The 19,258-nt window shown below is 39.2% G+C and overlaps 2 protein-coding genes across 3 annotated transcripts; one reads left to right on the forward strand and one right to left on the reverse strand.

Annotated features, from left to right (window-relative positions):
• Positions 1-1,367: 1,367 nt before the first annotated feature.
• On the reverse strand, positions 1,368-13,645 carry bag5 (BCL2 associated athanogene 5). 2 transcript variants are annotated; one of them, XM_026944048.3, is made up of 5 exons: positions 13,530-13,645; positions 9,322-9,604; positions 8,203-8,631; positions 7,833-8,056; positions 1,368-6,295 (listed from the first exon to the last, which is right to left on the reverse strand). In XM_026944048.3, the coding sequence occupies exons 1-5, from the start codon at positions 13,550-13,552 to the stop codon at positions 5,770-5,772; spliced, it is 1,485 nt and encodes a 494-aa protein (XP_026799849.1). In that variant the 5' UTR covers positions 13,553-13,645; the 3' UTR covers positions 1,368-5,769. The 2 variants fall into 2 exon arrangements, with proteins under 2 accessions (XP_026799849.1, XP_026799840.1); XM_026944039.3 differs by lacking the exon at positions 13,530-13,645 and adding an exon at positions 12,756-13,523 and having other exon boundaries at positions 1,369-6,295.
• A 1,213-nt stretch (positions 13,646-14,858) lies between these two features.
• Positions 14,859-18,870, forward strand: LOC113543388 (cytochrome c oxidase assembly factor 8). The gene is made up of 5 exons (XM_026941529.3): positions 14,859-15,092; positions 16,808-17,005; positions 17,209-17,272; positions 18,317-18,407; positions 18,549-18,870. Exons 1-5 carry the CDS (start codon positions 14,979-14,981, stop codon positions 18,670-18,672), a joined length of 591 nt encoding a protein of 196 aa, XP_026797330.3. The 5' UTR covers positions 14,859-14,978; the 3' UTR covers positions 18,673-18,870.
• Positions 18,871-19,258: the final 388 nt, after the last annotated feature.

The raw sequence follows: 19,258 nt of genomic DNA on the forward strand, positions 1-19,258 counted from the left end.
AGGACAGGCACTGATGTCAGGGAAGGAGGACTGGTTTGCAGTCAGCGTTAAAATTTATCCCAAAGGTGTTCAGTGAGGTTGAGGTCAGGGCTCTGTGCAGGCCACCCAAGTTCTTCCACACCAACCTCAGTAAACCACATGTCTTCATGGAGCTCGCATTGTGCACAGGGGCATTGTCATGCAGTGTCATGCTGGAACAGTTGCAGTGAATGAAATTACAATGCTACAGCATACAAAGACATTCTATGCTATTGTGTGCTTCAAACCGTGTGGCAACAGTTCGGGGAAGAACCACATATGGGTGTGATGGTCAGGTGTATACATACTTTTGGACATATAGTGTATAGCTATTTCACTCAGAAATGAATCACATCACAGAAAAAAAATGTTTTTAAGAAAGCTGTTTTCCATTGTCTTTAATTTCTTTTGTGCATAAAATAAATTTGTGTTCTGTTCTCTAATGTAAAGATCTTTTTTAAATATATATATATATATATATATATATATATATATATATATATATATATATATATATATATATATATATATATATATATATATAAAACTCTGCTGTAGAAACTGCTCAGCAGGAGATAGCAGAACCAGGTCATCTGAATAGAGCAGGAATTTGATCTCTTAGTTTCTTAGTCATGCAGAGTAAGACTAGGAGCTGAAGACCTTCTAAAATATTTAACAAATCATTCACTGATAAAAAGGTTAAATAACAGAATCTAAGCAAAAAAGATATGGTGACAGCTCTGGAATTTAATGTGATATAAAAGAACATTGTTGTTTTTTTCTTTTTTTTTCCCCCTTATCCTAAATAACCTTGGTATTTTTGTCATTATTTTTAGTTTTCATTGAAATAGGGCTACTTGGTTGGGGGGGGGGGTCTGATTTTCTTGCTTGTAGCCTCCCCATTCCCATGCCTGTGTGGAGTTGGATATTTTGTTCCTAAAAAAGTAATATTTCTAGTTGTTCGCTAATTAACTAAATACTTAGCTACCAGATAATTTAGCCACATTGTGGAATTTGCACCCAAGATTAGTTGAGCTTGTCCATGCCTGCCAAGTATTCAAATAATTATGTCCTCAGAAACCTTTTTTTTTTTACCATGTTTGAATACTGGATGTAACTCACCATCAGATAAATCTGCTAAGGGAATCTGTACTACACTAAAAGCTTTCAATTTAATAACTGTTGTCCAAGAAACAATCTATTTATTACCTAATGAGGGAACATTGGCCATCAGCAATTTGGTATGTGCATGGGCAGGCTGTGCACAGGTATGCTAAATAAATGAACAGGAAGGAAGCATAAACATACGCAAGTTTTACAGCAGAGTTAATGATATGTCCAAAGTGTCCAAAATGAAAGGGACTGACAGCAAAGGTGTGACAAGAGTGAACACTGGTGTGAGTTTTCACTGCTGGAGAGACTAAAGAGATTCAAAGTCTTAAAAAGAAATCTATTCAAGCTTTTTTCATCATCAACTTTTTCCCCGCACGTTCTGCAGGGTGTCCCAAAAGTCTCCACACACAGGGGACTATGTATGCCAGCACTACATCGGTTGTTCCTTCATCAGGGGATGTTCGTGGACGTCCACTTCTTGGTTGTTCCGCAACACTTTCAGTCTTTTTGAATTTGTTAATAAGTTTGGCAACAGTGTCATGTGTGATATGCTTGCCATGTTTCCTGTTAAAGTCTACTGCAACCTTGTGACAGTTTCCCGATCCAGCCATGAGAATGATTTCAATATGTTCTTCTTTTGTCGAAGGCATTTTTAAAAGCTATTATAAAAATATAAAAATATACTAAGTATGAAAAATTTTGGAAGACACTTTGCTAAAAAGTGTTAATTTCCCCTATGTATGGAGACTTTTGGGAGACCCTGCACATGTATTTCTAGGTCATTTGTAATTATATATACAGACAGTAATATGTTACCTATTGCACATTTAAGTTATGCTTTTAACTAGGAGAAACACATGAACAAAAGCTTAGTGCTATTAATCTCACACTGACTTCAGTGACTCTGATCTTTTCTTTTGGTATAAACATCACAGGCTCCACAAGCGCTGTACTGACAGGCATGCGGATAGCCGAACTTTTATCTGGAAGGTATTTTGGCTTGCCAGTGTACAGCAGATAAGCAGGTGAAGTAAGAGTACTTTACTGGAAGAAACACAACACCATGTTGGTAGTCCTGTGATTCTGGAAAATGAAGAACAAGGGAGGTCTTCTTGGGTGTTCCTTACTGCATTTGATCCAAAATACTTTACCTGCCATTTGCTTTCCAATGGGAAATGTTGCCATAGAAACAAGCTGATCCAGTTCAGGAACAAATGAACATCATGCCATGCATAGGAATTTTATTCACCTTTTATTTATCACCTTACCTATAGAGATAAATAAAATGTAAATACTCCAGTTAATCAACACATTCATACAGCTGTTCAAAACTGTGTGCTTTTTATGTACAAGCGTACTCCAGACAGCACACAAAGCAAGCCTCACACAATCAACAATATCTCAAATTGTATGTAACATTGAGAAAAGTATTCTGTAAACCTGACCACATAAACACATTCTCCATCATGTGGTCTGATAAGTAAAATAAAACTACAAGCAAATTTCCCTTCTCTTTTATTTGTCTTTCTTTAATACCAAATTGCCCTTGATCATTATGCAAGGTTAGGAACAGGGAAGCTCACAATCACCTTTGGTATGCCACAGAAATAGGACATTCCTCATTACATTCTATATATATGCAGCTGATGTTCCTTGTGGTTTATGTGATATGCTACAAGCATAAACACTTTCAGTTTTGGCACTAGAGAGAAAAGAGCATGGGATGAAACTAAAATCCATGTACCTAATTACATACTTGGAGATGTAATGAGTCATCTACAGTATCTATCAATTAGCTGGTATTTCTATTGATTCACCTGCATCCATCCCCCAGTGACATCTAAACATCTGGGTTTACTAGACAAACATACACAGCTGTCACCGTGTACCAGCCTACGTCACACTGTTATAAAAATGCTAACAAGAAATACTTTGCAGTACAGGTCACAAGTGAACCATCTGAGTGTTTTAGCACCAGCTCAGACATCAATCTCTAGTACTAAATTAGAGAATCCAGAGCTGCTTTGTATCTAAGATGCTACAGAAATTCATATGGAAAGTGCTTCTGAAATTAAACCGCTGAATTGAAAATGATGAGTATTTAAGAGCAAATGACTTTAAATCCAAATATCCTATATAGCACTCAAAATATCAACCAATATTACCTCTCACAGACCCAGTGTATACACTGTATATTGTAATTGTTTTAGTTTGAGGCAAAACCACACATTTTATTGTCACCATGGAGACAGCTTCACTGAGATGATTGCATGATTTTCACAGAAAAATGGACAGTGCACAGATCTGTTGAGAAAAAACTCATTTTGAATTCTCGTCAAACCCAGAACTGGCCTCAAGCCATGTCTAATTTTGTAAACGAAGCACTGAAATGTGGCTTATGTTGGAAAAACAATACAACTTTCATACGTGTTGAACTCAAACCACTTTCACACTTGCTGGCACTGGAAAATTATAGCACATTTATATGTGACCACTGTGTGGGTCTGGGAGAACCACTAAACTGGATGTAATGTGCAAATTTGAGAGTGTTTATGAGCTTTGTCATTGCAGTCCAGACAGACGTTAAGTGCACAAATATGAAGCATTTTGATTGGATTTTCAGTCTGCATTTAGTTCAGTATTTGGCTTTGTCTGGGTTACCACTTTTTCAGTTTGACTGACACAATGGCCACCGCAAAAATAAGACAACACCCTATGAAGACAGAATGTGACAGTGACAGAAGCAGACTACGAGACCACAACAAACCCCTGGGCAGTTACCACATCTGGCTTTTTCTTTACGTCTTCTTTTCAATACACTGTGAATTTCACAGCTTCATTTCCCTGTCCCAATTTTCTGCACTCCGCACTAGTATTTTATTGCATCACATCCTCTGTTGAATTTAGAGTTATTTCGGGTGTACTCCAAATGACCCCATTTTCTTATACTTTCTGATATTGGTTTTCTCTCTTGACCAGTAGTCGCAGCAAACAGAAATCTTAAGACAGCTAAGTGCTTCCAAAGGTGTGAGTGTAATTTTTTAAACCACATTGTAAGTGTTTTAACACATGAAGCAAAGGTTTTCATGACAAACAAACATCACAGAACAAGCATATGTAGAGCTTAGACGGACTCAGTTGAGGGAGTTGGAATGTTTAAGTGAAAGAAAAAAGAGAAACAGAGAAAAATCTAATGATGGAACGTTGGATGTTTGGGTTGATAAGAGTCAGGTTAGTCAAAGTTGATGTGTTAATCTGATCATGCAGCATGACTCACTCCATATTCACAGGGAAATGCGCTTACGAACTCGGAAGGAGGAGGGGACAAAGCCCTGATGTTTGTAACCATGACAACCCTGACCATTTGAGAAAGGGGCTGAACGATTTTTAGGTGCTATTTTGATAGCCTGTGACACTCTACCTCATCTGTGTGGAATGTTCTAGAATTCCCTGTCTACTTTGATCAGCATCATGTTCCCCACCCCAAACCCACACACACACACACACACACACACACACACACACACACACACACACACACACACACACACACACACACACACACACACACACACACACACACACACACACACACACACACACACACACACGCTCCCCAGGAGGCACAGAGACATAGTTTACTCCTAACAGTAGAAATGTCTTCACTTTAGCCATCCATTCATTGTCTGCAGCTAAACAGACTTTTCCTCTTTTCTGTTCAATCATGTTGCAACTTCATTAGATGGTACACAATTTGTAACTTGATTGATTTTCTCAAGATAATCTCTTTTTGATCATCTTCAGGCACTGTTTCTTACTACTATACCACTCTTGAAACATAACAATACCCAAAAGCTGATATTTTTAGGTATTGTATGCATTTTGTCAGCAAGGGCTTAATAAAACTAATTAAATCATTTGTAACCCAAGAAAATGAATTTTTTTTATATTTGGGTGAAAATTCTAAATCCTGGGACTAAATCTTGTGAACAGATCTTTCTATGCTGCTTATTCAGTCCAGCCAATCTACAGAGTTCAAACATGGGCCATCATTAATTTTTTTTGTTAAATGTTTGTGTCTGCCATATGGTTAATCATTCCTATACTAATGAAAAAAGTTATTGTGTAGGCAGGAATACAGTCTTGTGTTGCAACTACACTAAGTAAAGACCGCAGATGAACCTCCTCCTGACATGCTCCTTATAGACAAGTGGTCGACTGGGAAGCAAGTTTTTGGGAGCAAAACAGGGTTTAGCTCCATACCACACCGAGCCCAAAGTAAACCATGAAAAAGGATGCATCTGAAAAAAGCACACCATGGAGCCAGAATCAAAACAGGAACACTCAAATGCTGCATAGGTTTTCTTGCGGACAACCTAGTGAATAAAACTGCTGTTTTTAGTAACAACTGTCCCACTGGCCAATGACTAGGATAATAAACAGAATAGACAAACTGAAAAGCAGCAGTTGCAGTGTATGTAGGGAAAGAAGTTTACCATCTAGGACAAAGTCTTTTATATACAAATTCGACTTGTGCAAGTGCTCCTCCACCATGCCATTAACTAGGCACAAAACAATTTCAAAGCACTTTGTGCAAGTGAATCTTTCCAGTATTCTGCTTTTATTCTCTTCCCACTCTCAATATTCCCACTCATCAGTCTTCATGTCCAGGTAGCTGAGGATGTTCTGGGCATATTTTACCGCTTGTTTACGGGCTGTTTTTGTTCCCTGGTCCCCCTGAGGGTCCACAGCATCCAGAGCCAGAAGCTGCTTGGTCAGCAACTCCTCAAGCACCATGTAACTCTTGTCAGCTCTCTTGCCATCAAAGCCGAGCACTTGGAAATGCAGGTCAGAGAGGCTGGCAAGGACATGCCACACGGCTGCGTGAGGTGGAGGTTCATCTGGTCCAGGGTTCCGGCGGCCGAGGGCTTCCCGGAGGTCAAGATAGGTGATCACTGCCTGGATCTCCAGCACAGCCCTTCTCCGTGCCTCTCTAATGCAGGGGTTCCGTCCGGTGTCCACTTGGTCCAGATGAGTTAGAAGACTCTGAAGCTCCGCCCCCTGGCCTGCCATACCCTGTCTCAGTACCTCTCCCCGCAGCACAGACACACGGCCTCGGATGGCCTCAATTTCACGGATGGAGTCATTTTGCGTCAGGTCATACCTGGAAATGAAAAATGAGAACATTACCATCAAATGTAGATGCAGATTCTTGTACAGTTGCTTCTGTAAAAAGCAAAACTAAAATGGTTGCATACAACTGTTATACAGTGCACAGGCAAATGTCATGAAAGTAGCCTCTCAAAAATAAAAGGTGCCAGAAAATGTTCTTGATGTCATAGTAGAAGCCGTTTGTTTTCCAAAACCAGCTTTTTGATTGATAGAACTTTAACCATTTTTATTGGTGCCACAGAAGACTAAACAAATTTTTTTTCCAACATAAATGTTGCCAAAGTTGCTAAACAATCACACGTTAAAAGGTTCTTTATGGAAAATCAAATATATCTCTTTTGGAAAGCTATTGTATCGCTCTAAAGAACCTTTTCTGTCTCCTTTATTTTTAAAAGTGTACCTGAGAAACAGTGTGGGCACATGTCCTGTAAATTGTTTGAGATTTATAAAAAAAAAAAAAAAAAAGCATCCATTTGCCTAATATGATCAACATGGGTCAATCAATATTGATTTATAGTTTATTTATGAAATTAACATATATAAAATTATTCACACATCTCTTTATTTTTCTGAAAAAAACGCATTCTTACTCCACATGTATCCAAGTCTCAGCAGCTGTATGTAATTGCAGTTTTTGCAGTTCTTGGGGTGTGAAGAGCTGTACTATAAATAAAAACGAGAGTCTGTGGGTTTATGGATGGTGGTGATCAGAGAGGAATTTTCTAATTGAATATTTAAGACAGGGTATGCAATACCCCATGTATACCCCAGAGTGAAATTTGGAGAACAAACAAATAAATAAATGGTGTTGTGCATCCCATATTCCACCATTTCACTATCACATCTACATGCACAGGGGAGTGCTGTTGCTCAGAGATTTTCTTTATTTCTATATCTTAACCAACTCAACAATAAAATATATTACATATCAAAATCTACACTATGAAAATAGCTATAGGGAGAAGCATTCAACTCCTCAACTCTGAAGTCTTTATAACCTGCACTGCTCTGTTATCTAACAAGGCCCTGTAACTAAATTTGTCTACAAACACCAGAACCCATCCATGGGGGAATCTGCTGACGACAAATATTTTCTCATGCAGCTTAATAAATATGCTACACCGCTCTCTCAGAAAGTTCATAAGAAATTCACAATGAGATTTGAGTGTTGTACTTGAATATAACTGCATTTCAGGAGCTCTATAAGAGCCTTTTACACCAAGTTAAACATAGTAGTCTTGTTATTTCTGTTAAGCAGTTGTCGGCGAACAGATTTTCACGTGTTCACCACGCACATTTCCGTCTGCAGACAAAGTTTACTGGTTGAGTTACACTTTAAACACATTAAATTAAACTTAAATTAAGTTACATTGCGTTTCTTAAACATACATATGAAACAGACCATAAAGGAAAGGCAGTAATTAGTCTTTGTAAAAAATACCAAGGCTGGCATTTATCAACACTATAATTCCAAAATAAGAGATGGTAAAAACACTGCACATTTTTAAGCGCATGTGTGTGCCCATTACCTGCGAGTGTCATCTCCCTCCCCCTCCAGATCGAGGTGTTTAAGGAGGCCGTTGATCTCTTCCACCACCTGCTTCCTGTAGTTCCTGACGGCTGAGTTACTGGACACGTCCAGTGCATCCAGCTCCACTAACAGCTCAGTGAGGACACGTGCTAGGTGGGCACAGCTGTCCCGCCCACTCAACCCCATCAGCAGAGCAACCAGCTGGCAGCGGGCACCACTCACCTGCAAATACATTCATCAGTCAGTCCCTGCATCGGCTGTCTAGTGCCCCTAAACTAGTAAAAAAGCCTAATAAGTAAAGAAAGCACAAAAAATTTGTCGTGAACCAGATTTAATCAGTTAAACCTGGTGTTTTTCATATTGCTAACCTGCACCATCACATGATTGATGCGCTGCACGGCCTCATGGGTCTCATCAGACAGAGGCAACGCAAGTGTGTGCGTGCGAACGCGGCCCTCCAGCACATCCTGTACAGCGCAGACGCGGGTAAGAGCGCGGTAACGGGCCTTCCTGAGCGGCACACTTCCGCCTGTCTTGATCTGGGCCAGGCGCATTGCCACATCCTGCACAGCTTCCACAAGGTCCTCACCAGTCTCCGCTGCATCCTGAGCCTGTCCTTGCCGAAATGGAGCCACCACCCCTGCCAGCAGGAGCCTCTGTGCCTCCTGGCTCAGCTCTTCTATAGCTATTCGAGATGGGTGAGTAGCATTACCCTCCAGGTAGCGCAACAACCCCTCCACCTCCCCTGCTGCCCGCTTCCGAGCCTGCTGCAGCTCCATCCGTCCCTCTGTCTCCACCTTGGAGGTAAGACACACATATATAATCATCAACTGGGTGTAAAGTACAATAATATATAATACCTACAAGTCATCATACAGACTAGAAGTTTAGCTTCCATTATATCTGACAGTAAGTTAAATACGTTTTTACTATTCTCTACTATTTTAATAATAATGAAGACATTAACAGTATTCCTGATGAAGGTTTGCACATTCTTGGGATCTTCTCAACCAGCTTCATGCAAAAGGCTTTTCTTAAAGTTTACAAACAGGCCAAGCGTTTTTTCACTGCTTCTATAGGTTCTAAATGAAAACTATTTGTTGGGAAACAATTTCATTAATTTCACTATTGGCATTTCTCTTAGAATAAATTTCAAGAAATAAGCTTTATCAAAATGTTACTAAGACATCGAAAAATTAGTGTTAAATCTAGCATGTTCAGACATTTGACTCATTTACAATTTGTATATAATAACACCTAAAAACATTCCACATACATAGCCTGTTGCTGAATAAAGCCAAGTTCCTGACACATTTTAGAGAAGACAGAATCCCAGGATCATGTACCAAACTCATAACACGTTCCTGACACATGACATTATTCAAGTGGCGCAAGATTCTCTATGTAAAGTTTAGCATCCCTCATATTTCACCCATGTATTCACAAGACACGTGACCTATATGAACAAGACCACCCCAGCTCCTGACCTGATCCACCTCCAGCTGGAGTCGTGCCAGCTCCCTCTCGAGTCGTTTGTACTCTCTGTCACTCTGCAGGCCACTGAAGGAACACACTTGCTGTCCTAATGTCACCGCTTCCCTTTGCAGCTCATCCAGGCGCACCAGGGTGGGGTGGGGCCCAGGGTATGGACCCTGAGGGCCCATGTATGCCTGGAATGGCCCTGCCATGTACTGGGTCTGTGGTTGCTGTTGCTGTTGGTTGCCATGATCCATTGTCCTCTTCCCACCATCAAAGGGCTTCCCAAACAGGCTGAGAGAGAAAGCAAGAGAGAGGGCGAGAGAGTTAGAGACAGTGAGAGAGAGAGAGAGAGAGAGAGAGAGAGAGAGAGTGGGTGTGTGTAGGAGAAAAATGAAGAGAGAGATAACGAAGGAAGAAAACAACAGGGAATGAAACGGAGCAAGACATTTGTAGAGCAAGAGAAAACCATTATGTGGAAATTCTGGAGTAAAAAATCTGAAAATTCTGATGGTAATGATTCACGTTTGTTCAAAAAACATCTACTAGAGACAAACCATAAAAGCAAACATTAATTAACTCTTAGTCTCCAGCAACAAACACCCACAACATAGATGCCAGGTTCTGATGTTTCTGGATGAACAGTGTCAGCTCAGCCTCTTTTCTTACATCCAGGTCCTCCAACCATCGGGACCAGTCATGAAAGAATAAAGCAAACAAATTTACTGAAACATCTTGAATACTGACAAGGTCCCACAAGCCGTGGTAGTTTACCCACTCTTGTGTAATTAAAGGGCCTTTGGGAACGTAACATGTTGACAAGAGCTGCAACCAAACCGGGAGTAATAATTACAAAATGAAGAAGGCTCGATATCCATCTTACTTTCACGTGATGGCCCTCTGAGAACCTGACTTTGGCCATAAATTTAATTAATGGAGTTAATGTATTAATAGAGGTAATTTTGTGCGATATCTGACTACAACAGTCTGGTCGTAACAGAAAAAAAAGCAAATACTTGCTTACCTGAGCATAGCCATATCATTCAAAGAAACATTTCCCTTAGGAAGGCATGTTAGCTAGGTGAGGTTTAATTTATTGCCTGAAATTAGTCCACAGTGTGATACTGACAGCATTAGAGCAGTACTACTTACAAGCTCTGCTCCAGAGGGGATATCCAATGAGAAGTAAATGCTCTTAAGAACCAGCAAAGAAAACACACAAGCAAGCCTCAGTCCCTGCACTCTCCACAGATTTAAAGAGTGTGGAATGCATTTTATTGGCAGGCGAGAGCCGCTGCTGTTATTCCACAGAGATGCCTGCGACGTCACTGTCGCAGGTCACAGTCTTGGCTGTTAAAGCAACAGAATCTGTTTTCACCACGACTTGAAGAAAGGTTGATATCATGTGTTTAAATTAAGACATTCATTTCACGTGGTTCTGAACTTCTTTCTGAACTTTAGTTCTCCCTTAAGCTTCCCCAACCAGCAATTCTAACAGATATGTTATTACTGTTATGGCCACTGCTATTAAAGTGTCTCTTGCCACTGGAAAGGAGGAATCCTTAACTCTGTTGGTATGAAGATGCTCAATGAAGCGATGAGCCAATCTTTTCTTCCCCAGTGTATAACTGATCACATCTCTTTCAGGAGGATACACTTTCAGTGGAATACAACATTTAAAAAGAATAAATAAGAAGCTGAAGCTCTTTAGGTGTGCCTGGAGCAATACAAAAAAAAATGCCATCAATGTAACTGAGACAGCACAGGTACATGGCCTCTAAAGAACCTATTTTTGGGCCTATGCTTGCGCCTCTTATCTGAGAGTAACAATTAAACTAAAAAATAAAGCCGGTTAATGTTAACACACATTCTGACAATCTTACAAGATTATCAGTGGGTGGCTTTTTCCAGTTATGCATCAAGGATATGTTTTAAACACTATTAAAAAAAACAAGCAGAAAGAAGTGTGTGTTAAAGATAAATGAATGTATATAGAAAAGTCAAGAGCTGTCATATTGTTCTTTGACAAGTTCAAAGAGTTGTAGAAAATGGGAAGAGACTTTTAGAACTATAGGTACTAAACAATAGCTTGAAAATGTTATCTAGAAACTTGGATATTATTTGCATAGGACAAAAGGAATCAGATGCAATAGAGTAGCATGTAAGGATTATTTGCACTTAGGTTCTGTGCAAAATCAGGAATATGTCCTGCTGAAATTAACTTGTTAATAGGAAGGACTGACTGATGAGTGAGGTCACCATCTATCTGCTTATAACTGCTGGTACTGGTAAGTGAAACAGTATGTCTCTGCTTCTTTCACAGGCACTAAATCCAGCGCTTTCAATTCCCCATGTTGTAGCTGTCCAGGATTATTTGGTAAATCTGTATTTAGAAAAATCAATAAGGTTCGCACTGACACCAGGAAGTGTGGATAGTGCATCTTAGACATTTGTTTTTGTGTGACAGCCGTCTTAGAAAAGGACCGTAGGGAAAGTAGTCTACTTGTCTTATGTGATTATATAAGCAGATAAAGACAAATCAATTCATGTGGAACAATGTAGCTTATCCCACTGTCATTCACTGCATAACTGACATTGTCCATGATCCAGGATAATTCACACTGACTTAATAACACAGTCTATGTGGGTCATAACCAATTTCACCTCTAAGATCTGTTAAATGGTCTATTAGACATGTTTAGCTCCACAATGTACTTTCATGTAGCCTTTTTTTAAATCTGTACATGTCGGACATGGCCTCCTGCTATTTTGCTTCCGTTTCAACATGAACATGACATCATGCATTTAAAAAAAAGGGTGGCATTCGATAATAAAACTCTGCAGGCTTTTTTCTGAAGGTCTGAACAAAAAAAATATATGAAATGACAGCATGTGCTGAACACTGTGTGTATGCGTGGGGTCAGGAAGGTTGATCCACCTGCTCTACGGCTATGCTTGCACGCTTCTCTAGCAGAAGATGCTCTGATTATACCCTGGCATGGGTCTGCTACAGGTTTCTGATTCCCTAGTGAGGATGGGCACAGCATGACAGCTTTGGATGATGTGCTAGCTAGGGTGGGGTGAGGCAATCCAAATTCCCCAACCTATTATTATCAGGAGAACACGTATATGTAGGATGATGCACATAAGGTCAACACCCAGGATATTAGTACAGCTCCTTGCTTGATGCATGATCCAGTAGCTGACCAGAATATTGGCACCACGTAAAGCGACCATTATTTATAACAGAAATTCTCACTCACATGTGGACTACGATGCCAAAGGCAGTGCCTATTCCTACACACATGCCTCAGTGGTATTACACCGCCCTGCATTCAGCATGCACGTCTGGGCAGAAAAGACCATTTGCCAGCTCACCGTCAGACAATTAACCGAGAAAGGCAAATGTCACACCACCTTCAGAGACACGCAGGCTATTTCTCACCTTTTCAACATGCCGAAGACGTTCGCACACATTTCTGCGGAGGTCCGTTTCCATAAGCTAGACTGACCAAATATTTAGCGTTGTACTACTTCATTAGCGCGCCGCGGACGCTGCGGCTGGTGCGACTACAAGCGATTTTGGGCAGCTGATTCAGGCTGAGCTGCATCAGTGCCCCGCCTATCACCCGGACGAAACCAACTCACTGAGCAGGAGGGGGGGCGAAGCCAGGTTTTGGTCACTCCAGTAAAACACAATGCCACTAATGAGGGAACATAACCACATAATCTCCACAACTTAGCATTTCATACCAAAATGCTACATACAGCAATAACACACACCCTGTCCTTAAATTTTAAAACAAATTCAGCGAGTGAGTAATGCTGCCATTCCTGAAAAGAGAGTGGGATAACCTCTTCTGTACAGCAGCTAGCTTATCCTGCTGTCAGGCACTTAGCTGTAGAGCTAGTCAGGAAGCTATCTTCTTAACGGGTTGAATAGTCACGGTCGAGCATTTATTTTAAATAAACAAGCCATCAATATTGCCGCTTAGGTGTGGGATTTCTTATGATTTTGCCAGCTAGTGTGTTTCCACTTCAAAAACACAGTAATCAGCAGGATGTATATAAGTTACCTTTGACAGCGCAGAACAAAAACTAAAACCAAGCCAAACCAGACCGTGTAGCAATTCAGCAGTTAGTCATTTAATAAATCCTTCATTCAGACTAATATCTAACACTCTACACTTCACCTAGAGCTTTTCTATCAGCTACCCACCTGCATAACCAGCGCACAGCCATCAGCACCTGTGTTGTGTAGTGGACAGCAGCACAGCCTAACTACAGCCCATTACCACCTGTGACCGCTGGGGACACACACTCACACACACTCACTCACACATACATAAACACACACACACACACACATACACACTCTCTCACACACATTTTCACATACACTCACACACAGGGCTGGTAAACACAGCACACTGTAGGGTTTAACCTCATGAAGAGTTTCCAAAAGGAATAGAGCGGGCTGTTAATCTGCTTCATAAACGCAATAACACTAATGTGTTATTATTATTACTATTATTATTATTATTATTATTATTATTATTATTATTATTATCATCATTATTATTATTATTATTATTATGTCTGCTTAACTTTTTGAGACTTGGCCACTCAGTGGAAGCCTGGTCAGGAAACACCTCTCAACTCTTTTCTCCTCAGTACTCACCCTGTACCCTGATTTGATTGTTTAATAATGATCTTCACATCATGGCTTAATGCAGTGCTTTAGTGTAAAACCATGAAATGTTTTGGTCAACCTTTTCAAACACAACAGGAAGTGGAATAAACCGTTCTCCATAGAAACGGGAGAAACCGGAAGTGCGAAGCTGAGATTTACAGTTTTAAGAAAAGGCATGTAAACAGTTTTCAAATTAAATGACATTTTGTTAAGCATTATCATAATACTATAATAGCACAGTAAGGCCTGATTGTGCACACTCTGTTTCATATTTGCACATCTTTCTGTAACCTTATACAATGAAAACCAAAGCGGGATGAAGATTAATATTACAATACACTCCACATACAATTTCCCACCAAAAAGTTTAACATCACTCTCTTAATATTTGAAGATTGCTGCATGTTTATGTGCCCAGTAGGAGATTACTGCTCTGCCCTGTAGTTGGACTTTAATGTAACAAACCTGTTTCAGCTATGTACATTCTTCTGAGGATATACTGTATATGTATATAGAGAGACAAAGTCCAAAATGTTTTCCTCTGAACAGCCTGCATGCAAATGTACAAATTTATTGCAGTTCTGAATTAAAAAATAATTGAGCCCACCCTGCTCCAACCCTACACTCCTAAACCCCACAATCAGATCCTTCAGAAGCCTAAACAGGGATTAGAACAGTGCAGTGTTCATGAATAATTTCACAAGAAAGCCTTTCTGTAAATTGCATAATGAACAAATGTAGATATAGTAGTCTCTGTGTATTAATTTTATGTCTGCTCCAAAAGCTTTCAGCTTAATAATTAGCATACAAATTACAAATCGCAAATGACTTTTATTTTAAAAGCAACCCAAAAAGTAACCACGTGACACGAAGGCGACAAAAGCCAGCTTCGTGGTACATGAGGTGATATATAAGCGCTAGCTTGGTAGCTAGAAGTTTGTGAAGGATGTTAGTTTGGTGGTAATGTGATTTGAAATGAATGTCAGAAGAGTAGGGTGCTTATTCTTTCGGTCTCAGTGTTTAATACCTCGTGGTGTCCTGACGAGTGTTCGACACAGCACTGAGCAAACACCGCCGGACATAACAGAGGTGTGTAGCTCCCGGGCTAATCACTAATCACTTATCACCTTGCAGCTGGCAAAGACCGCGGGGTTGAATCCCATAATATCACTAGTCACTATTTCACATCGTGTGTACTGAACGTATTGCATGTTTTTTGGGGACTAAGATGCTATTAGCAAGTTGAATATATCTAAAATCACTTTCATTGTCATAAACAACACATTTAGAACTATTTAGAGCAACACATTAAACGGTTTCTGTTTATATATTTGCCCCAAGGGCTGTTAATTTACAGTTTAAACTATGACATTTCTTCCTAACAGGATATATTCCCAGATTTATAATGTGCCTTTAGTGTCAGAGTTGGATGACAATTACTATTTATAACGAACTGATTTCCTTTCAGAACATAAACTGAATAATAGTTTATTTTCCACTTTCCTGTTTTTGTGTGTGATTTATCCATATTTGCCATATTTCTAACCAGGGAGGTTACCTGCTTTTCTATGTGTATATACCCTCACTGAGCACTTTATTAGGAACACTGTGCTAATACTGCGTAGGGCCTCCTTTTCCTCTCAGAATAGCCTCAAGTCTTCTTGGCATGGATTCCACAAGATGTTAGAAACACTCCTTTGAGATTCTGGTCTGTGTTGACATGATTGCATCTCGTAATTCCTGCAGATTTTTCAGGTGCACTTTCATGCTGCTTATCTCTCGTTCTACCACATCCCAAATATTTTCCGTTTGATTCAGATCCGGTGACTGGAAAGGCCACTGAAGAACACTGAACTCGTTGTTATGTTCATGAAACCAGTTTGAGGTGACTTGCTTTGTGACATGGTACATTGTTATGCTGGAAGTAGCCATTAGAAGATGGGTCAACTGTGGCCATGAAGGGATGCACATGATCAGCAACAATACTCAAATAGGCATTCAAGAAATGATTGATTGGTATTAACGGGCTCAAATTGTGGCAAGAAAACATTCCCCACACCATCACACCACCTCCAGCACCACAAGACTGGCTGATTAGATATTTGCATGAATGAGTAGTTGTACAGTATATGGATATATATATACGTATGTACGTATATGTAGTCGAAAAGTCTGAGCCCGCTTCTATTTTGCATTCTTTTCTAATTTAATATTACAATTTTCATTACAAATTATATTATTGACAACTTGAGTGAAAAGTTTGAAATCTTTGAAATATTTACATGAATTTCAGAAATTCTTTGGTATTTGCTATGTCCTTTTTTTACTTTAATGACAGTGTGCACTCAAGCTGGCATGGACTCCACAAGTTTGTGCAAAACCTAATGATCCATTTTAGATCAAATCCAATCAAATGTCATCTGAACACATGCTTCACTGTAGGAGATTAGGCATGAGGAAAATCTGACTTTCTGTACAAAGCAGTAAAAAGTTAATATCACAAATCTGCTTAGATTTAAATAGGGACCTAGAAATAGTGCAGAATCTTATATGTTCAATATATTGAATATTCATTTTACTTTCTTTGTTTTAAATATTTCAGAATTCTATTTCTAGTTTTAAATGTAAAAAATAATTCCTGTGTGTGCATGATCATTCATTGATCACAATATTGTTTAATTTGTTTGGTCATGGAGCACCCAAATAATACACACCTTCCAGTGTTCTATAGTTATTCGCTCTGAGTCTCAATATTATGTCCACTATCCTGGCTTACTGTTGTTTTGTTATTTTATTTGCTTAAGAAAACCAGATTTAGCCCAGCACCAGCATCTAAATATGATTGGATTGGGCCACCAGACAGACTGTCAAACCTGCGGCCGATCATATACCACATCCCTGAGAAGGAGACCCAGCTGGAGAGGAAACTGAGACATCTGAGGCAGGAAACAGAGGACTGGAACCATGAGTTCTGGACAGGACAGAATGTCACCTTTAGCAAGGTGAAGAAAGACAGCAGTTCTGTTGAATTTCAGTAACCTTTATTTCTAACCACTAGAGAGCAATGTTTCATTATGAATTGTGTGCATGTGTGGGTACATTTTTTAAACTCATCATTAATTTAAGTGATGTTTGTTGACTTGGTGGACTCTGAAATTATTCTGAGGGTAACTTAATTTATAATAGCTAACTAATATATTTATAGGAAAAAGAGGAATACATACAGTCACAGCTGAAGGCAAAAGGACTGACAGAAAGAGATGAGAATGGTAAGTGGTTCAACAGTCATGCATTTCATTTTAGGTGTTTATGTATTTGCATTAGGGGTGGGCAATATGGCAGAAATATATCACAAGTCATCCACAAATACACAAAATATATAATTTTGTTGACTTTTTGGCAAAAAAGGCTACTATGGTTTCAGTGAAAAATGAGATGTCACAAAGAAAACTAGAGAAAATGTGGATTTCTCTAGAGAAAATTTGGTGCAAAAATATTTTTTGATTCAGTTAGTTACTTCTTACACTGAGTATTAAAGATAAGCACACTGACAATTGATTATAATGACCATACTTAGAAAAGTGTATCATGATGTTATGTCACACTACCCCCTGTATACAACTTGTATACAATTTTACAGTACAATAATCAGTTTCTTGCATGAAGTGAGTTATTAGGAGTGAAAATTTGTGACTATTCAACTACTGCACGTAGTATCTATGGCAACAGAAAACTGGCACTGGAAAACTTGGCCACCGGTTGCTGATTGGTTATGCTTGTCTCAGAAGACTGCACATTTTTGTGGTTGAAAATGGAGGTGTGGAACAACTAGGACAGGGATTTCCAATCTTGTACATAAAAGCACATGTGTGGCTGCAGATGTTAATTACAGCAAAATAGGAGCCACTTTAATCAGTTGAAGTTTGTCTTCAAGCGATGATTAGATATGTCACCTATCTAGCTGGAATGAAAGCTTGCAGCTCTCCAGGCCTTTGCAGATAAGATTGGTGATTCCTGAGTTAGGAGAAGTCCATTTTATCTCAGTCAACACAGGCTTGTTTAGTGAACAGCCAGTACAGTTTAGTGTTAATCTGAGCATTTCTTCCATGTTGTGCGTAACAGTAACAACTGCACAGTATGATGATATGCACCTAAATGATGATGCAGTCTCTCTTAGTGTTGTGACTATGACTTGCTTTTATTTAGTAAATGAACTGGCTAAGCTTTTCCATATTTAAAGTGAAAGATAAAGAGAGAGATTTATTCTGTTTAAGGCATGTTTTGCTACTGTGATTTCTTGTTCTACATTGCAGGAAGAAAAAGGAATTTAACTAGTGAGGAAATGGCAGCCTTCTACAAACACTTCTTAGACAAAAACTGTATGAAACATGCAGCCTATAACAAGTAAGTATACACATCTTATTACATCTGTTTAAATCATGAGCAACTAGCTCAAATAGACTCACAAATTGTGATTAAGATGAACAGTTATATCAACAGTGTGCCACTACTGCTTATCATAACCCTAAACACTTTATTTTATAGAGAATGGTACAGACGGAACTTCACCATTACAGCACTGATGGCCAGAGTAACTCTGTGTAATTTCTGGAGGACAGTAACTGGTCAAGCGAGGAGTAAAGGCAAACCCACAACAATGTCCAAATAAAGACTCTGTCAATCATTTTCTAGTGTCCATGCTGTTCAGCTGAACATCATGACATTCCACAAAGATTTCAGTAATGATGATCACAGTGGCAATCTGTCAAAATGTAAATCTAAAAATGCATTATAGTACTCCTATGGTATATTCATTTAACTATGTAACAAGTTCAGATGTATAAAGAGTTGTATTCTGAATGTGTAACAGGTTTTGTGTTTGTTTCATCACGACTAGATGTTATTGAATTTTACATGACCCGGGTTACTTCCGTGTTAACAAATATATAACATATATTCCGATACTAACCAAAACATGGAAATGAAGAATGCCGGCACAAGTTAAAAACATGATGTAATCTAGTTACAAAATATGATCACAAGTGGTCATGGGAGATGCAATAGAGACATGAAAATGCCGCACATAAACCACTACCTGTCTGTCCACCTGTTATTGGCTCAGTCGTTGATGGTTAGGAACATGACACTGATCCCTTTCCTATACAGCATTTTGAGGCAAACAAATGTTTACTCAGTTCATATTAATACTATTCAGCTATTTTTTTATTTGAAATGTCAGCTCAACAATCCACATG

The sequence above is a fragment of the Pangasianodon hypophthalmus genome, chromosome 3, assembly GCF_027358585.1.
Source record: "Pangasianodon hypophthalmus isolate fPanHyp1 chromosome 3, fPanHyp1.pri, whole genome shotgun sequence".
Taxonomy (NCBI): Eukaryota; Metazoa; Chordata; class Actinopteri; order Siluriformes; family Pangasiidae; genus Pangasianodon; species Pangasianodon hypophthalmus.